Source organism: Protopterus annectens, chromosome 5.part1 (genome assembly GCF_019279795.1).
Source record: "Protopterus annectens isolate FY-2018-M chromosome 5.part1, PAN1.0, whole genome shotgun sequence".
Taxonomy (NCBI): domain Eukaryota; kingdom Metazoa; phylum Chordata; order Ceratodontiformes; family Protopteridae; genus Protopterus; species Protopterus annectens.
This window is the reverse complement of record NC_056736.1, coordinates 369,192,760-369,214,703: the sequence shown is the minus strand read 5'-3', so window position 1 is coordinate 369,214,703 and position 21,944 is coordinate 369,192,760. Positions and strand designations below refer to the sequence as shown.

Sequence of the window (21,944 nt, the reverse complement as noted above, 5' to 3'; positions counted from 1 at the left end):
CAAGACTCCACAGAATAAATGTAAGACACTCACCTTGGATGAGGGATCAGCTAGGGCAAGTAACTTGCTGGATTAATTAAACGTTTCACCATGGGACCACACAATATTTTCCCCTTGGAACCACATGCCCTTGTATGCTTGCTATGAAAACCTACCCCAGGGACTCACATATGCATTGCTCATCCTCCCAGGGGATGTGACAGTGTTTATGTGTGTGTCCTGCTGTTCTCTGTCCTTTCCCTAAGGATGGCCATACCCATCCTCCCCTCCTAGCTCCACCAGGTGTCTGAGCCACTAATTGAACTTGAGCTACCTAGGCCACAGTTAGAGCTTTATGCCACAGTGCACCCCCAGAGCTGGCAAATGTCAATAACTTAAGTCATTAAGAAGACTGATTTATAATCCACATCGTTCACCTCCCAAGGTATACAGAAGAAATCTTCTGGAGGTTGGAGTTAAAATAAGTCTGCACAGGAATGTGTTAGTTACTCTAATGATAGCCTCTTTGCACATTTTGGATTCATGGATCTGCCTAGTCTCCTTCCCCACCCATCTGATCCATCTCAATACCAAACAGTGATCAGTTCACAGCTCAGCTCCTTTCTTGATCCAAGTGTTCAGAACATATAGTCTAAGGTCTAATATGGTTACAGAGCTGATCAATAAATTTTGATTGAAAGTGCTCTGGTACCAAATGCACTTATCAGCACCCTGTGTTTGAATGTAAGGTTTCTTAGGGACAATTTATGACAAGTTCCAATAACAATTTAGCAGCCTGTTTCAGTTCAGGTGTGTTGTTCTTCCCAATCACATCTCTCCTAGTACCTCCAACATTAACTACAGGAGTTGAAATCTCTTGGTAGAACTACAGAGTCAACAGGTGTTACTCTGCCAAGTAACTCTCCCACAGCCTCCAAGAAGGCCAAATAACCTGAAAAGTTGTTAGGAGTGCATATGGACAGACAAAAGTCATAGCTTGTGTTTCTGCAACTTACATTTGTATTGAGGCAATCAGCTCGACTACTGACATTCAGCTGGGGATTTGTGAGTATCCCCACACCTGCTCAGGGACTCTGTTGATGGGCATCTCCACAGTAGAGAACTGACCTCTGATAAGAAAGAACTGTTCAAGAAACAATGCTGTACATGGAGACAAGACCTTTCAACATCCTACACAAGGTATGGCTCTTGTGACCCACTGTCTATGTTCCCTGACACCATGAGGGAACTATTATGAAGGAATAACTTTTTAATTGTTTTTTTGCTGACCATTTTTAGGCAATTGGTTGGGAGCACAAAGCTTCAGACAGCATAGCTCTATAGGTTACAGGAACTTGCATACCCTTTCAGCATAGTAAGATTATAAACTCACTATATTATCCAAGTTTTTATATAAATATTCTTTAACAATATTATGAGATACTGCACTACTGCTTTATCTATCATTTATTTATGTATCTATGTATTGTTCTGCTGCCTTCATTTACCTCAAGAGACTTTACATACCTGATTCAGCTACTTCTCCAACAGGTACATTTTTCTTCCAAGCCATGTGACCCAAGATAGAAAAGATGGCAAAACCAGCAAAAAAACTGGTGCTGCAATTACCAATGGCAATGACCAGGGTATCCCTGTGAACAAAAGAAAGAAGCAGACATTTTAAATGGTCTGAAGTTGTTTATGTGAATTATATCGTGCAAGAAATACAAAATACTAAGCACTGATGTCAGTCACTGCATCAAAACCATCTGAATGTAGCAATCATAACTAATCTTCTGTCTGAAAATATAACTTTTTGAGTGTATTATGGAACCCCAGAAGAAATGTTTAAAAAAAAAAACAAACAAAAGCCATTATTGTGAAATTCCCCAATATGTCTGCAGCAGAGATAACTCATTTAAAATGGTAGTTATTGTGTTTCTTTTGTTAATAGTGGTGTCTTACAGGTAGAATTCCAAGGAAGTAAAAAAAAAAAAAAAAAAATATATATACATATAGTGAATGGAGCATGCTGAGTATGCACCAATATTATGAAAAAGACAAATATTAAGCATGACAGTGACAGATAATGATGGCCTTTTGCTGGACATTACTCTGACTCTGATAATGATGGCCTGATGCTGGAGATTACTCTGACTCTGATAATGATGGCCTGATGCTGGAGATTACTCTGACTCTGATAATGATGGCCTGATGCTGGAGATTACTCTGACTCTGATAATGATGACCTGATGCTGGAGATTACACTGACTCTGATAATGATGGCCTGATGCTGGAGATTACTCTGACTCTGATAATGATGACCTGATACTGGAGATTACTCTGACTCTGATAATGATGGCCTGATGCTGGAGATTACTCTGACTCTGATAATGATGACCTGATGCTGGAGATTACTCTGACTCTGATAATGATGACCTGATGCTGGAGATTACTCTGACTCTGATAATGATGGCCGGATGCTGGAGATTATTCTGACTCTGATAATGATGGTATTTAAATTTTGGCATAGTCAGGGGCATTTGTCTGTGTTGGATATAGGGAAAGTGGAATCTACATTCTATACCAGTAAGTGGATATGGCATCTGTGTCTGTGGAGCCTACCCCAGATACAGAGGTACACAATGAAGGATGGGGAGTCACAAATGGATTTAGCTAGGATGGGATATTTTCCCACACAGTGCAGTCCCCCTTGGTTGCTGCAACCTTCACTGAGCATGGGGAGGACAGGCAAAGTCATTGTGCTGTAGGTTGTAGATACCATGGGTACCCCCACCCAAACTAGCTGTCTCACTATCCATAACCCAGCAAATCTGCAAAGGTATCATACAGGAATAGGCTATGAACACCTCAGTGATTGTTGAAATGGTACATGTTTTAAAGGGTGAGTGAGATGACTGGGGGGACTGCATGTCCTGTGTGCACAGTCCAACCTTCACTAGATAGCTTGCTCAACTGAGGTCCCCCTGTGCTCACAGGATGCATGACAGGGGAAATGTCATGTGACTGCTCTAGTTCTGCCTCAGGTGTTGAGGGTTGTCATGGACTGGGAAGACATATGTCAGGCACATACTGGAACATCTCCTGAGTCTGTGTCTTGTCAGACAGACACACACATATATCTCCACTATGCACTGACACACCCATGCACACACATGGTAAGTTTGGCCCTCCCAGCCCAGTGTACTTTAGCCTGCTAACATCTTATTCACACAGTACAAAGTTTGTCTCACTTAAAAAAATAATAATGTACACATTTCCCTGTGGAAGACACTTCACACTTTATTCTCTTTCACTTGTGGAAATAATGACAACTGTGCCCTGCCTTCTGTACTTTGTTACTTGGATAGTCTATGTCTGATACACAGTGTTGCGAGTCTACATACGGATTATCACAGTCTGGTTGTGGGTCTGCATGCATACCTTTTGTTACTCTGTATATATTTTAGTCTGGTTCATATTTATGAGCAACTGCTGCCTCTTATCTGGTGCCATGGCATATGATTCCTACCTTTATCTGGCATGGTCCTCCTCTGCTGCAATCTCCTCCACTGTCTCCTTATGATGCTCATCTTTTCCTGCCTGGTGCATTAGAACTTGTTCCTCCTGCATGCATACTCCATCCTACAACTGTTTCCTCAATATTATTTTGTGTAACATAGCACATACAGAAAATACCTTGGTAGATGTGTCAGGTTCACCATACAGGACATCACTAGATACATCCAGACAGTGAGAAATGGTTCTTCATCAGACCGAATACATACTTGACTATGACCCAGGTTTGCAATAGGCACTGCTGTAGCCAGTGTCGGCGACAGTCTGTGGATTTCTGATGAGTGTCATCAACCATGGCTCCAGAACATATTTAACATCACCAATAAGATGTCTCTGGAGAACATCACCCCTCACAAATCTGCAAACATATTAAATGTGGGAGTCATAGTGGCCTGCTGACACATTGTATATTATACTCTGTGCATTACTGGCCACATAACAGATGAGAGAGTGATAACCTTTTATGGGTAGTGTACCGTCTATCTCACCAACTGGGGCCTTTATTTCAATGTGGGTGCAGTCTATGGCCTCTAGTACCTTACAGAAAATGGGTTATGTCATAAAAATCCTGCATGGTGATGGCTCTCTCCTCTGTGGCACATGAAAACCTCATATACTCCCACTTGCTGTAGTATGACACTGAAGAACTGGTGGAGTGTCCCTGAGGAAGATGCCTAAGATACCCTTTTATGTTCCCTGCTAGTTGCTGTAAGATTCCTGTAGCTAGTATTCTCAGAGCTACACATACCATTTTATCCTCAGGAATAAGTACTCAATAGGCTTCCTGAAGAAAGCAATACTTGCAGACCTGCTCCCACCTGGTGACTCTATTTACAGGGTAGAAGTTCTCAATTTCAGCATCACGAAGTGAATAAAATATTAGATGCAGACTGATAACACAGCACCTCTGAGGGCAGTGATTCTCAACATCGTAACTACTGGTGACAAGTACAACCTGTTGTACATACAAGTTCGTTAATGCTATGGCAACCCCAACATCATTCCATTATTGAAGATGCAAAAACCAAATGGCTGCAGGTACACTGAGGTGCCCAAAACACACAACAACAGCAAAAGTAAATTAAGGCACCAAAGTTACACACTGGAAATCAGTCACTGTACTTTATTGCAGAATACAAACGGTAAGCGCTTTCACAACTTAATGTTGCTTCATCAGACCACATCACTACAACTGATGCTTGGTTAAATACTAGGACAATTAGTATGACATCACAATTTAAAGAGATATTACTCCACTAACATAAGAACATATATCGATATCCATAAGAAAAATGCATAAAATATATAGAAAGGTGTGTATTTACACACAATAATATTTAAAAAAGGGGGAATGTCATCCCTGATGGTTATTAAAATATATATATATATATATATATATATATATATATATATATATATATATATATATATATATATAAATATCTGTACTTATACACACACATTTTGTGCACATATAACCATAATAGTACAATACAAATATATATATAAAAAAAAATCATATTTAGTGTTTAAGGCGCCTTGCCTTAAGGTAAGGAACTAATGAGGTGCAGCCATTCAAACCAGGATACCAGGATTCTTCAGTAACTTGAACTGAAGCTAGTGTTTGCTGAATTTTGTTATTTGCTAGTAATTACAGGTGTGGGGGTAGCCACATTCTTTGATTTCCTGTCCTTGCCTATTTAAGTGGTGCATTGTGAAATATTTTCTGCTTAAAAACCTCAGCTTTGGCCGGCTAAGAACTTGGTTATATTCAACTGGACGCATAAGAGAATTTAAGTACCTTTATCTGCACTTTTAAAAAAAAAAATACAGTATTTAATTTGATTTAAACTGTGTTGAAGGAATATTTAACTGAACTGGCAGTTATTCTGCTCTTCAGTTATTCCCACCCACCCTTCCTGTTTTTGTTTTGGTGTTAATCTTAGTGGCCTTGAAAATGCCCGCCCCTCAGCCTGCCTCTGGGCCCATCTCATTTGCTCACTCAACTGAGTGCAGTGAGATCATATTCTGATTTCAGGCACTCCTACTGTGTACAAAGAGAGCATCTGGGAAACAGACAAAAAAATTAAGCTTATTTCCTGCCTTTCCTGTTAAGTGGTATAGACTATTTGTAGGCTTCTGAGCCCCCAAGCCCTTCTGTGTTTGAGGGAAGCCTTCTAGCTTGTTTTTTTTCTTATAACTAGCCAGTCTTCTAGTTTCAGCACTCAAATCTGTTTCTTTGATCTCAGCACTTGTTCAGATTAAAAAAAAAAAATTTTCATCTGCTTTTACTGTACTTGTGTTTCTACCTACTTCATTTTACTTTTTCATCATCTTAAAAATACTCAATTGTATTTATTACTGCTTGGTGTAACTCATTCTAAGCCTTTTGGTTTAAACACTTGGGCTTTGGACCAGTTGTTTTGCACTGAGAGGGTTTGTGGTCTGCACTGTTGTGGCAGAACAGGTAGCTTACATCCTTTTAGGTTGGGAACTGCTGATTGAGGGCTCAGTGTCTGTTATTCTAAGTGTATTAATTCTGGTTTAAGCACTTGGGCTTTCAGGCCAGTTATTTTACATTAAGAGGATTTGTGGTCTGCACTCTTGTGGGAGGAGAGGCTGGACTCTGCCCTTCTGAGCTGGGAATTTCTGGTTAAAGGCTTATAGTGCATGCATATCTGAACTGCTTCTTACTGAAGTTGGTGCCTTGTTTGCTGTGGCATAGACTGGATTCGGGCCTGCTGGATCTAGCTTTGTTTGTGTAACTTGAGCACTAATCCAGACATTCTCTAAAGTATTCAATTGTATTTATTACTGCTTGGTTGTAATTTGATTAAAGTGTAGCTATCATTCTAAGTCTTTTGGATTAAGCACTTGGGCTTCAGACCAGTTGTTTTACATTAGGAAGGTTTGTGGCAAGCACTGTGGTGGCAGGACAGGTAGCTTTCATCCTTCTAAGATGGGAACAGCTGATTGAGAGCCCAGTGTCCAAGTGTATTAGTTCTGGTTTAGGCACTTGGGCTTCAGGCCAGTTATTTTACATTAAGAAGGTTCGTGGTCTGCACTCTTGTGGGAGAAGAGGCTGGACTCTGCCCTTCTGAGCTGGGAATTTCTGGTTAAAGGTTTATAGTGCCTGAATATTTGAACTGTATCTTACTGAAATTGGTACACCTTGTTTGCTGTAGCATAGACTAGATCCAGGCCTGCTGAATCTAGCTTTGTTTATATGCTTGTTGTTTGTTTGCTTGTTATTTCCTGGAAGCTAATTCCACCTAATACGCTTCTCAGCTTCTGTGGATCACTAGTGATATCTGCATTGCTTACTGTACTTATTTCCTTGTTTCACTTGAAAGAAAGCTACTGTTTGTTATTTTTGCATTTAGTTACTTGTAACACATTGCACTCAAGTTACCTGGCACTTGCTCACTAAAGCAATTATATAAGTCAGCACTAAAAATTAAAAGCACTACACCCTCACTCCCCACTGGCCCTTGTTTTCAATTATTAAGGAATTCCCAGTATTATTCTAGCATGTCCAAAGGTCAGTTGTCAATCTCCTCTCCGGTCCAGCTGGTGAATCTGGGAATCTTGAGGCAATGTTATAACTGCCTTATGTACACAGACAACCCTCTCCTCCTCCCACATAATACAAATACTTGCGAGAGATGCAGCTATTTAGCCAAACTGGAGGCTGAGCTCTCTCAGCTCAGGAGTGGCAAGACCAGACAGGAGGAGAAGGAAACTACACACACCACAAAACCAGCCTCACATAATGCTACCACACCACTGAATCAAACACATAAACACACAAAGACATACTCGGAGGCTCTGAGTAAAAATTTACCTAAACAGCAGAGGCCTCCAAAGCAGACACCCAAACAACTGCTACCTCAAGACACCCCACAAGCAACACATAAACCACAAAAGCAGTGTGCAAAGCAGTCACAGCCCTTAAGGCCAAATACAACACCAAACATACTTGTCATAGGTGACTTCATAGTCAGACACACTGACGTCCCACTCACCAGGCTGAACAAGGAGAGGGTCACAGTAAGCTGCCTACTAGAATCTGCCACATAACACAAGCACTCAGGTCACTCACGGCAAGTACAAATATGACACAGTCATTGTCCATGCTGGTGTAAGCGACCTGCGTACCTCCCTGGACTACATGAAAAGAGACATAGAGGAGCTCTCTGATTATGTAGCCCAGGCAGGTATGACCCTGACCCTGAGCAGTATCCTTCCTTCACCAAGAATGATGCCACAATATAGAGACAAGATGATCAGCTTTAACAATTGGCTTAATGTCTGGTGTCATTCAAAGGGGATCCAGTGTCTGTCTGCCTGGGATGACATGCTTGACAAGCCACGCTTGCCCAAGGTACGGCTTGCACCTGTCACCTGGGATTTCGGATATTGGCTAAGGCTCTTGCCACCCCCATAGTGCCTTTTTAGGCAAGGCTCAAATTCTAAACCTACCATCCTAGAAAACAAAAATGGGAAGAAACTGAGGGTAATGCTGCTCAATGCCAGAAGTCTAAATCTCAAAATGCAGAGGCCCTTCTCAGTATGGAGAACATCGATGTCTGTGCTGTAACTGAAACCTGGTTTAAGGCTCCTGAGAGCACCCCGGCACTATTAGGTTTTACCTCATATCATGCGTTCCGGACCACACCACAAAAGGAGGGGGTGTATCCATATTCATAAAGTATACCCACACCTCCAGGTTGGTGTCAATGCGAAACCATCCAGGTGAAACTAACCATAGGCAAAACTGCTCTACAAATTGTAGCATGCTACAGGCCACCCTCTCAAACTCAGGAACCCCACACAGCCTTCCTGAAGACACTGGAGGGTATAAATGTATCTCCAAACACCATCATATTGGGTGACTTCAACTACCCGAATATAGACTGGGAACATTACTCAAGCCCTAACTTTCTAGCCCAACGGTTCCTGGAGTTCATAAATTCAAATGCCATGGAACAGCTAGTCACTGTTCCCATGACAGGAGAAAATATACTAGATCTCATTATCACAAACATGGGGACAAAATGCTCCACACTGGAAGTATATCCCTCATTGGTGAGATCTGATCATAAACTAATCTCACTGGAAATCCACATCCCGCCCCCACCCCCAAAAAAAAAGACCACAGTGAAGAACTTCTCTAAAGCAAACTTCATACTACTCAAGACTGGTGTGGTATCCTTCAAGGCCCCTGAGCCAGTGGAAACCACAACCCAAGCTGCGGAAGCCCTTACAAATGCCTTCTATGAACACCTCCAGGACTGCATGGATCAGGCAATCCCAAATAAAACCAAGACTCTTTCCACAAAGGGCAAACGTCCAGTCTGGTGGACCCCAGCCATTAACAAACTTTACAATAAGAGGAGAAAGCTATTACATGATAGAACAAAATCCATAAAAGGGAAGTCACCCTGATCATTATTAGTAAAAAAATATGAGCACTCATAAAATCAACTAAGGCCAATATTGAGAGAAAAATTGCCATGGATTCAAAGGACAATCATAAGGCCTTTTTCAGCTATGTTAGGAACCTGGGTGGAAACTCCCAGATATGCTCAGAATTAGTCCAAAATGATACAAAACTCACTGAACCCACAGACATTGCGAACATACTGGCAGACAGGTTCAGCCAAACTTCACCCCCTCTCCCCAAAGGAGAGATAACTATCCCAACAGAGTGTAGCCTCCCAGACATCTCAAATGCGCAGGTGAAAGCTGCTCACTCTAAAGCTAAAAACACAGCATCAATGGGACCGGATGGTGTCCCGCTGTGTGCTACTAAATGAGGAATTAAACCCGCACATAAGGCAGCTGTTTAATCTCAGCCTTACCACAGGATACGTGCCCAAGGAGTGGCGCGACGGCAACTGTGGTCCCACTCCACAAAGGCGGTGCTTCACGGACCCTGGTAATTACCCATAAGCTTAACAAGTCTAGTCTGCAAAGCTATGGAGAGGATCATAATGGAGCTCATAAACAAAGATATAGGGGACTTGCAGACATTGGACCCGACCCAGTTTGGCTTCAAGGGAAGATCATGCTTTTGAACTCTTCTTTGAAACAGTCACCAAGGCCATTGATGAGGGAAAGGCAGTCCATACAGCCTACCTTGACCTTGCAACACAATACCCCACTCGGGTATTGTAGAAAAACCAGCTTAAATGTAAACCCATATGTCACAAGATGGGTTGCAAACTGGCTTAAGGACAGAACCCACAGGGTTAGAGTTGCTGGCGCTATGTCAGACACCAAGCCGGTCACAAGTGGTGTCCCACAGGGCTCAGTCCTTGGCCCCCTATTGTTCGGCATCTACTTCTCAGAAGTACAGGCCAACATGGGAGGACTTTGACAAAGTTTGCAGATGACTGCAAACTGGGCCATAGTGGAAAGTGCATCGGACACGGATATCCTTCAGAAGGGACTCACGGAAACAGATAGCTGGTGCCAGAGCCATGGCCTGAAGTTAAACGGCAAAAAATGTATAGTCATACCCTTCGGGAAAAACAAGGTAACCCCAAGCTACCATATAGGTGGCAATCCACTAAGCACAGAAGAGGTTATCAGGGACCTGGGGACCCAGGTTGACAGTGGCCTTTCTTTTGACACTCACGTTGCTAAAGTGGTTAGAAAGACCTTCTACATTGCCCACCTGATCATGAAGGGATTCACATCCAGATCTAGTGAGGTCATTGTTCCCCTGTACTCTTCACTTATCAGACCAATGATCGAGTACAATGCCCCATTCGGGATGTATCTCACCCGACATCTGCAGCAATTGGAAAGACCCCAAAAGTTCCTCACCAAAAGGATAAAGGGACTCCAAAATCTGTCATATGCTGCCAGATTGAAGAAACTCCAGCTCTATTCAGTCACATACCGTCTGCTCAGAGGTGACATGTGCCTGACATACAAGGCCATGTCCAACCCGGAATTAATGGACATGCTCCACCTCAAAAATCCAAATCCACCAAAACCACTAGAGCAAGCGACTTAAACCTTAGCACGGATATAAATAGGACGTGCTGGAGGGATAGATTTATCACTCAGAGGCTCCCTATGCTGTGGAATAAAATCCCAGTCCATGTGAGGCAGAGCACCTCGCTGGCTCTGTTCAAGAGAAATCTTGACCTGTGGATGGGAGATCGTAGGTTTACCCCGGGAATCATCTCTGTGTCACTGCTGGACAGAGGCACAACAAACTAATGGGCACAGTATTTTTCATATAAGGGGTACAAAAATTTGGGCTAGGCTTATAAATGCCTTAGGGCAGATAGCCTAGTATAAACCTATGAACCTATGAACCTATATCTATCTGCTTGTAATTTACAACAAATAGTAAGGACAAACAGATTTGGTGATGTAGAAAACCACACTGAAGAATTAGAACAACAATGGATCACTAAATTACATGGACATATTGTTTACCTCATTTTAATTCTGTTGCTCATTACCATGTCATTATATCACCATTAGCATACAGTGTGAACAGCAGGATTACCTGGCCTCCAGGTGCTCACTACGTCTATAAATCACACACACCCAGCACACGGCTGCTGCTCTTCACACACAATATCTGACCACAGTGCAGAGAATGTTTTTGAATCCAAGGGTCTGTCTACCATTTTACCTGAACTGCAAACTGCAAGACTGGGAGAATGATATGCTATTACTCAAAAATGCTTTATATTAAAAGAGACTAATAAAATCTTTAATTATCAATTTTTGGATTAGTGAGCATACTCTGTTCAGTGTCCATAGGAGGAACTAAGCTGTTAGAAAACAAGACGATTGAATGGCTTAATACCTTTCAATGGCCCTAACAAAGGCTTCTAACATAAATTAAACTAAATAAAATTGTGCTGTACAATTCCCTTGATTTATCGAACTTTCTAAAATAAATGACTTCTGTAACAACAGAAATTTTATTGTTATGTATTCTATTTTTCACCTGTTGTTAAATGCATTGTAAAAAAGATAAGCAAAGAATATGATAATAATATTATAAAACAAATAAGTAATTAGCAACTATTCTAATTTCGCATAGTTCTCATATAAAATGCTTATTAAAATACTAAATATTTGTTAAGATACTGAATAAAATATAGCCAAAAACAATGTATTCTGTTCGAAAGTAGGAAATAATTTTTTCAATTATATGTGAGAGTGGTTAGTAACTACAATTAGCTGTAGCTCTAAAACTCTGTTAGAAAATAAAAACATTGTCTTTACTATGAAGACCGCAAATGAAGTGGGGGAAAACATATGCATTAGTTTACAAGGATATGACCTGAAAAGTGAATCAAATAAATTTATAGAAGAATTGAAAAAAAATAATTAGTCCAAAGGACTAATGGTCATTAACACTGTGGTTTGTTTTAATAATATCATTAGGATCATATAAAGATGAATTCACGTATCCAGAGTTAAAGCTGTTTGGGCTTTTTCACTATTGTGCCCAGTTGCAAGCCTTATTATAGTAACTTAGATGTTTTAGTTTCCCCTCCATCATATGCGGAGGTGGCATTTTGGATATTTTTATTTTCTTCCTTTGCATCTTCTCTAAAAGGCTGGACATCTGCTAATCCACACTAGTAAAGATATCCAGTTGTGTGACATATGAAAATGTTGTCATACTGATGTATTATTCAGTTTTCGTCTAAAGCAACACAATATATATCTTTAATATAATGCATTATATAAAATCCTTATGTAGTCTGATCTAATTAAGCGCATGTCACATCATAATTAGAACACAAGTTTTGTGAAATATGCCACTCAAACAGGACAGGAGGAATGGCAATGTCCTAATAAAACTCTTCCAGACTACAAATATAAGGCCATTTGTGACATTAGTTAGTAAGACCAATCCCATTTATGGAAGACAGCTGAGTAATGGGGAGAAAGAACAGAAGAAATAATGAAACATGGTAGCTGCATTACATTTCTCTTCTTGTATGCAAAACCAGCTAGACCCCTAATTAATTATTTATTCATTCATTTTCTGATTATGTTTAATCCAGTTTAGGGTCTTTAAAAGCTGGGCTGGAACCCATTCTGACATTCAGTGGGCACAAAACAGAGAAACTAATTCTGGGAAGGGTGCCTGTCCATCACAGGACCAGAAATGTATGCATTCATGTATTTATCTGTAAATATGTATAAATATACATGGTTTTCTTTAATGGTGGTTTTACTGGCAATCTTTTGAATAAGATTGCTTTGCAGTGAGGAAAGGGAATTTGCCCTTTCCCCACAGTTGTGTGATCTCATAGCAAACGTCCGAATCCATAATAACTGAACACAATTTATCAAAAGCGCTTTTATTGAAAAAGTGCTTTCGTTAAAGCATGTTAAAAAAAACCCACTACATTAACATTTTAGCAGGGGGACTTCGCCCCCCTGCACTCCCCATGTGGGGGGGCTGTGCCCCCCCACCTCTCTACTTTAACATTCTCCCTCCGAGACTGCACTACAGTGGGGAAAAGGGAAATTTTCCTTACCCGCACCGTAGTACAGCCTCGGCAACAGGCATACTTACACAAAAGTGCTTCTTCGGTGAAAAGCACTTTCGCATAAGTATGCCCGGCCATTTGGGTTTTGGTCATTTGCTCATTCGAGCAAATGTCCGGAACCCATATATATATATATATATATATATATATATATATATATATATATATATATATATATATATATATATTATCAGAAGGTATGGAGAGTGCAGGGGGAGCACCCCCTGTAAAATAAAATAATTTTAGTTACTCCTAGTTTTGATCATTTTAGATTTGTTCTAAAGTGATCACTCTTTTTATATTCGCTCTTTTGAGTGTTTTATATTTTCTGATATTTACTGATACAATCATATGCTAGGTAGATTATGTATTTTCATGTGCTCATATACAAACACACACACACACACACACACACACACACACACACACACACACACACACACACACACACACACACACACACACACACACACACACAGCGTAACTCTCAACTTCTTTGCTCAACAATTTTTGTACAAAGCCAAAAGCAGTGGGGGCAAAGGCCCCAAATTATTGACAATTTTTAAATGTATTATTTATTTGTTTATTTTACATTTGTTTACTGGGCAATAAAACTTGTTTTCAGCAGAGACCAGGAGGAAAAGCTCCAATATAAAAAAGTTACAGATAAAACAGACACAATATAACATATTAAGAAAGTTATAACAATAATAGTAATAATAATAATAATAATATTACACACACACTATACAAACAAGACAAAAAGTAATGAAAGTAGGATAAAAGGAAAGAGGTATAGAAACAGAATAGAGTATAATAAAGACAAAGTACATTAACATAAAATGAATGAAACTATAAAGAGCAGCAGCAGGTAAATACAAAGAAAGTTATAAAAGGAACACAGCACTGTAAAAATATAGTATTCTTATGGCTGCCGTAAGTAGGCACAGTTAAAGCAGCTGAAGATAAAGATAAGATGTATATTTTTTAAGGGTGAAATATAAATCTTCTTGTGTAGTAAAGGTGGTATAGAATATCAAAGAAAGGTAAGAAAGATGAACTGGTTAGGGAAATAGGTGTTGAGATAAACAGATAAAATTAAATAGAGGAGAGCATAAAAAGCTAAGGAAGAAGGCATTTAGAAAGTAGTCTTGTTTGTGAGGAAGTCAGGTTCTAACATAATTCATTTGGATATTAAGTGATAGCAAGTTGTGATATGAAGCATTTGCATAAATGTAGGGCTAGCTAGGAGATAAACAAGTACATAGCCATGTGTTTGCTAGATTATATTTGTTCAGATTTAAACAGTTTAAGATGGTCACTTTGTCTTAATGTGTATAGTATATTATTCCATTGCTGAGATACCGTTTGACTATAGATTATTACTGGCTGTTATTACTGGATTTAAATATTGAAAGAAGTTTTCTGATGAGCAAAGAGACTTGCTTTGGGAGTACTGCTGGACAATATGTCGTAGACTATGACATTTGAGGAATTTAGTTGTTTGCGAGTACAACAGGCAATTCTAATCAGCATTAGTGTTTGAGGGCAATACTTTGTTGAGCTCTAGATGGCAGATTTGCTGCAAATATATCCACTTTATTGCATCATTGATCAGTTTTTGTGAGAACTGCAGAGCCATAAAGAAGAGTTGGAAGTAAATAGGCTGCTGAGATATTTTTTCTAGTTGAGCCTGTAAGGTAAATTTTAATCCTATGTAATGATCTTAACTTTTGATGAGTTTTATTGGTTACTTGGAGGATATAACCCAAAAAGGCTGTACGGGTGCTACTGCAAAAACTAGTTATCTAAAATAAAACACTGTGAAGTACTGCACTCACACAAGTACTTCAATAAAAGTTTATCACTTTTGTACAAACAGGTCTTCCTCAGAACTAACTCAGCACAAAAAGATAACACCTTATATATCCATCCACTTGACACATTAATCTATTAGTTAAATTAGATCAATTAATTGTAGTCCAATTGTGCACAAATTAATAAATTCCAAACTTCATAATATTAAGATAACAGAATCATAAAATAATAATACTACATTTGAAAATGCATTATAACCTAGCTTCTTTTATTTTTAAAACACTTTTCTACGACACATGTTTTGGAATACCTGGAAAAACACACACATTTAACTTCAATTACCAGTACAATTCCTTCATTTCTGTAATTTGCTCCCATAATCTACTCCTTGGGTTTGCATCTACCTTCTGTAACACTGCAAAACAAAATGTCTTAAAATGAACACACACTCTTGAATATTTATATAGTACATTTTACATTAAATCTCTTAATATCCTAAATGTGCTCATGAATAAAGTCCCTTAATGCTCTTTCAGTTTTTCCAACATAATAAGCAGCACATGATTGACACAAGGCAGCATATACAATGCCTTTAGAATCCTTACAATGGAGTCACAGGTTCACTTCTGTCCCCCAACCATGAAGTTTTTACCTTTCTGTATGTAATTACAATAACTACAAGCATTGCATTTGTACATGCTCTGTGTGCTTGTGCTGATACTAACCCATGTATTTCTTAGAAATAAATTCTTTAAATTAAAACCTGTCCTGTAGGTAATACAAGGGGGATGTGAAGATATATCATGTAAAGAAGAATCCATTGTAAATAGATCCCGATTCTTTTTAATAATTGTAATTACATTATCACCTTCAATACTGAAAGGAAGGGTTAAACCTCTATTAAAAATATTAATATTCCTGTTACTATTATTTAAATCACTGACTTGTTTGCAAGTCCCTTGTTTTTGTTGTCCCAAAATAGAACTAAAGATACCAGGTTTATGTTTATTGAAACATTTATTATATACTTCCTCAACTAAATTGAGAGGATATGCCTTATTATAAAACACAAATTTCAGCTTAAGTTGGAACACGAGCAACTCATCTTCAGATATCATGTGTGCCAGCCACACCATTTGCCCCTTAACAACACACTTTTTTTATGGTAGGTGTGGCAATTTTCATAGTACAAAAAAGAATTAACAGTATGTAGGTTTACAATATATCATGGATATAAACTTTCCTTACCCCTTCATAATGGTAGCACCCAATATTATTTATTTATTTTTTGGCATTTGACAACCGGGGAAGTCCAACTGGGTAGCAGCCCATTTTCAAAAGTGGCCCGGGGAGAAAAGGTCCACACTATTACAAAACATTTTAACAACAATAATTTTACAGTATTTAAAAATAATACAAAAACAGTCATAGTTTAAATAATTATACTAAATTAGACATAGTATAAAAACACTGGTTAAGAACAGTCACATTACAGTGATTTACTATTTAGAGAAATTTTAGGCAGTTTATAGAGAAATTAATGGCACATTAGTATAATACAATCAGGAATTACAATATGAGGTGAAAGAAAAGAAGGCTTATGGTATACTTAGAGAGAAAGTGAGGGAGAGAAATTGATAGAAGTAAGGAAGTGAGTGAAGACAGGAAAAGTAACGAGGTGTAAGGTATGAATAGAGATTTGTTCACTTTTAGGGATACACTTTATCTTAGTGCTGAGCATGAACAGAGACAGATTTTGGCTAGAAAGGCTTTCAAAATTTCAGAATGAGAGGGAGGGAGGGTATTGACCTGACGGATACAGGTAAAGGAGTTCCAGGCCTTAGCAACATAGTACTTAGATTGGAGTTGCTAGAATAATGGGTAAATTTTAAAAAGTTAGTGGTAGACCTTAGATACCCCACAAATTCACCCAGTACATTATAACTGCCTGTCCAGAATATACATATCTCATCTAGGTATGTTATTATAGCAATTCCATTGATTAACAAATTTGGACCTTCTATGTGGCCCATCTAATTACTAAAGGGTTCGCATACAGAAATAAAGAGTTATAGTGCCACTCTACTCGTCACTCATCAGAGCCATCATAGAGTACAATGGCCTATTTGGGATGTCACAAGACACTTCCAACAGTTGGAAAGACCACAAAAGCACCTCACCAAGAGGATTACTGGCCTCAAACATATGTCCTATGCAGCCCGACTGAAAAAACTCCGGCTGTACTCAATGGCATATCGCTTACTCAGAGGTGATCTCTGCCTGACTTACAAAGCCATGTCCAACTCAGAATTGATGGACATGCTCCACCTAAAGAAATCCAAGTCACTGCGAGCCACGAGCTCTAGTGAGCTAAACCTCGCCACAACAATAAATAGAACATGCTGGAGGGATAGATTGCTGTCACAGAGACTCCCCATGCTTTGGAACAAAATTCCTAACTACATTAGGCAGAGCCCCTCACTAACATTCTTCAAGAGAAACCTTGACGAGTGGATAGGTAACAGAAAATACATCCCTGGGATCACTTAATTGGCTCTGCTTGACAGAGGCTCAGTTAATTAATCAATGGGGTGACGAACGCCAACACACTCTGGCTAGGCTTATAAATGCTCTCAGGCAGATAGCCTAGTACCTACCTATGAACAATTTTGTTCCTAATACCATAACACAATAGTTAAATAAACAGGGGCACAGGACACAATCACAGCAAGTCCTGACTTTTTGTAATAGTATTCCTCCTCAAAATTTAAATAATTATTGTCTAAGACTAACTCCATAAACAAAGAAATTATTTTAATGTCATCTGCAGGCAAAAAAATCCATCTATATCAGGGCTTCTTGGAATCCTTAAGGTATTACAGTAAATAAGTATACAACATATACGATTACAAACACCAAATCATCTTGAATAGTTTAGGTTAACAGTGGATAGAAAATGCAATGAGTATTTTAGTTAATAATCAAATTTATCCATAAAGGTCTTCAATTTATGATCATCAAAAATAGTTAACAGGTGAGTCCTAGAACCACTTGTGTCAACAATGGAACATTAAGGCTAGTGTGCCTTTTCATATAAAAAACAATGGAGGCAATTTAGATCTGCAGTGAGAAAAACATTTTATTTTCATAGTCTTAGGAATTAGAAATTTTTGGCTAATGCCATACAAGCTGCTGTGGTGAGAAGGTTTAATAGCCAATAAAATAATATTATCACAAATGTTCTGAAGCAACTAGAATTATCTGTGTAAATATTGAAATTTAGTAAGGTGTCAAGTGTTACCCCAAGATATTTTTGTTGCGAAACATTTGGAATAATGTTCTCTTTCAAGTCTTTTATGGTTGTAGTCGGAAGGGAGGGAAGTTTTTGTGTGATAGAGAAATCCATCACTTTTGTTTTGGTACTGTTAATTTGAAGTTTATTTTTATGGAACCATTAGTAGTGGTCTGGGAATTTAAACTGTATATCTTGTTCTTCAGGAATGGTGAGTTTTGTGAATTGCTATTATTAAGAATTAGAGGTAATAGGAATGGACCTAGGACTGATCTTTGTGGAACTCCAGTGTTAAATGTTGGCATTTTAGATGGTAAGTTATTACTGAAGATTTGAAAGGATCTATCCTGCAAGTCGTTTTTGAACTAGAGTAAGGTGCATTCTCAAAAAGTAAGTTTCTGTAGCTTTTGGAGTATAATGCTATGGTTACCTTTCTTGAAAGCATGGGTAATATAAACAAAAACACCAACAGGCAGCAATGAATATCTTATCAATGTCACTATAAGTGCATACAGAATACTGTGTAAAAAATATCGGAGAACTGGTTTTAACTAAGGAAATTATACTTTTGGGCTAGGACACAGGATCTGAATTACTTAGACATAATAAGACCTTATTAAGTTTAATTCTACTGGCTTCCAAAAATCAATTACTAGAAAATTGAAATCAAAATCCAAGCCAACTGTATTTTAAATATTAATTATTGCAAAAAAGATAAACTGTAAATGGGAAATTCCATAGAAATAAACGGAATTTGCATTAAGAACACATGCAAAATAATGTTCAGGAGGAGTAAGGTTTAAGGAAGGCAGAAATTGAGCAATTTATGTAATGTTGGACTAAATGAGACTTATTAATTTGTTATGTGATAAGATATGATATGATATGCTGATATTTTATTTTATTTATTTATTTTACATTTGGTTACTGGGAAAGTCCGTCTGGACACAATTCCTTTTTCAGCTGAGGCCCGGGGAGAAAAGCTTCACATACAAAAATATTACATAGTACAATATAAGACATTTTAGATATAATAAAATACAGGTAACATAGTGTTGAAGTAAATCAAATTATGTACATGAAATATAAAAGACATTTTACATTGCACAGTAATATAAGGCGAACAGTGTTGATGTAAATCCAATAAAGTACTCAAAGTATTGCAGTATATTAATTGTCGAAATATATCAAATTATGTACATACACATATACCATTACTTTTGTTTTACAAAGAAGTATTGTGGTAATGAAGACAGAGAAAAAGAAAAAAATAGATACTTGTCTGGTGAGGAGGTAATAACAGAACTATTTCTAAGAGAGGTTAGAGAGATGTAAAGCAGTTCATATATAAGAAGAATTAGAAAAGGAATAGTCAGATGTCTGGATGTAATGACTACTGTAGATTGTGGACAAGAGGAGGGGTGTTAGATTAGCCTGGACTGACACAACTGCAGAGCCATGACTCATTCAAGTGTCTTTTTAGAGCTTTTGTAAATTGTGATAGGGAGGGTGTGGCTGAGATGTCATTGGGCAAGGCATTCCATTTTTTAGCAATGAAATTTGAATAGAGGGATACTCTGGGTGTATTGTTGGCATTAGTTATTTCTAGGAGGTATTTGTTACTGGAGCGAAGGACCCTATTACTAGAGTAGGGATGTACAAAATTTTGTAGTGCTGGGTTTTTTTCAGGGTGGTATAGAATCTTGTGGGCTAGTATGAGTTGATTATAACGTAGGAGATGAGGAAGTTAAGCCAGTTTAGCTGTGTAAGGACTAAGCAGTGGTGTGATTTATATGTAAATATGTAAATACTAGGCTATTAATCTATGGACTATTACAAGCCTAGCCAATAAACAGATGTGAGAATCAAATCCTATCCCTTGTATAAGTTAAGTAAAGACCTTAAACATTATGCCAAACCCTGCACTGGGTTGTTATACAGAAATAAAATAAATATGCAATGTATAATGTATGTAAATGAAAAAAAAATTATTTATTTTTCTTTTTATTAATGTATGAGTGCTTATGTTGTAAGTGATAATTTAGTAAAGATGTTAAAAATGTTACTATACGTTATATGTGGCTGATAGTAATATAAGACAAGTAGTAAAAGGTTTAGGAAACCATTTTGTTGATCACAAAGTAACCCATAACTGTTAATATGGTTAAACAGTCGCTGATAAACAAGTTTTTCAAACACATTAGTAATGGGGGCAGAGGCCAGACATGGGTTAAAGGTTTTGATTGGAAGGGTCCTGCTTCCAGACTTTCCATGCCTTGTTCTTTTCTTTAACTTTGAATTTAATGTCACCAATAACCCAGGGACATTTTTGTTCTCTGAACCATCTCTGTGTTATGGGAAAGAGGGTGTCCTGTACATCTGAAAGAGTACTAATGAAGTAAGACAGTGTAACTATGGAATTTTTATTTTTATTGCTCAGGTAGATGTCTAGGTTCCCTATTAGTTGAGTGACTGTCCGAAATGTCGAACGCCACTTTATCTACAGCCGATTGTCGAAAAGGCCAAATCCTGAAGACACGGAATAGTAATTTTTTCCTAGGGAAAAAAATCACTGGGCCGTTTTCGGGACTTTGCCGTTTCTTCCACTGTGGTGCTTTCTCGGAGTTGGTATATTTAAGTAGGGGGTGTGGGATGGGGCAAAGCCCCCTAATTTATTTTGTGTTTGGGCTTCTTTTTTTTTTTTTTGTGGACCAGCAATTTTTTTTCTCTAGGAAAAAAAATCACTGTTCCGTTTGTTTCGGGATTTGGGTGTTTTGACATTTAGGTGTCGATAAAGGGGCGTTTGAAATTTTGAACATTAGTTTATTTAATAGGGAAGCAATGTCTAGTAATGACTATTTACCTTGAGGAAAAATTATATCAGTAATAATAATTTGGAGGGGGGATTTTCGAAAGACTATTTTGATATTACTGGGCAGTGATCACGGATGAAATCTGGCAGAATATCAATGTTTAAACATCTTTCTTTTATGTTAATTATTCTAAGATCAAAATGTATTGTTTCCAGTTTTCATATTTGGCTTTGTGGATTGTTTTTTTAGTTGATTTATACCTAGAGCATTCAACATTTTGTGTAGCCTTGGGCTGTCTGGACAAATGGCACTGAGACCGAAATCACCTAAAATGATACATTTTTTTATATAGAATGGAAGGAAATATATCTTGAACTGTATTTTTTTTATTATGCTGATGTTTTTTAGCATCTAATTGTCTGAAGTCAAAGCAAATGTCGCGGGCCTCTTGGCTGACCAAGTCTGCAGAAAACTGCAAACTAGGCATGATCATGCAATCTCCTAAAAATGCAGATTCCCTTCAAGAGGGCTTGATGCAGACACACAGATGGTGCCAGATCCATGGACTAAAACTCAATGCAAAAAAATGCATAATAGTACCTATTGGAAAGACAGCCACCCCTCAAAATTACCACATTGATAATGCACCCCTGAAAGTAGACCAAGTGGTCAGAGATATGGAAATGCATGTTGGCAATGACTTGATCTTTGACCACCATGTGTCTACTGTGGTGAGAATATCATTCTATGTTGCACAACTTAAAAATAAGGGCATGGCATCCAGGTCCAAGGGGGTTACTGTTCCACTGCACTCTGTTCTCATCTAACTAATCATTGAATACAACACACCCTGACCAGGCATGTACCTAACCAGGCACTTGCAACTACCTGAGAAATCAGAGGTTCATCACAAAAAGA

The 21,944-nt window shown here is 38.3% G+C and overlaps 1 protein-coding gene across 1 annotated transcript in view; it reads right to left on the bottom strand.

Moving 5' to 3' along the window:
• The window catches only part of LOC122803429 (sodium-dependent proline transporter-like), a 906,432-nt gene that overhangs the window by 247,388 nt on the left and 637,100 nt on the right, over positions 1-21,944 (bottom strand). Inside the window, exon 9 of the mRNA XM_044073039.1 lies at positions 1,507-1,631. Within this exon, the coding sequence (XP_043928974.1) occupies positions 1,507-1,631 (125 nt within the window). The remainder of the gene's footprint in view (positions 1-1,506; positions 1,632-21,944) is intronic.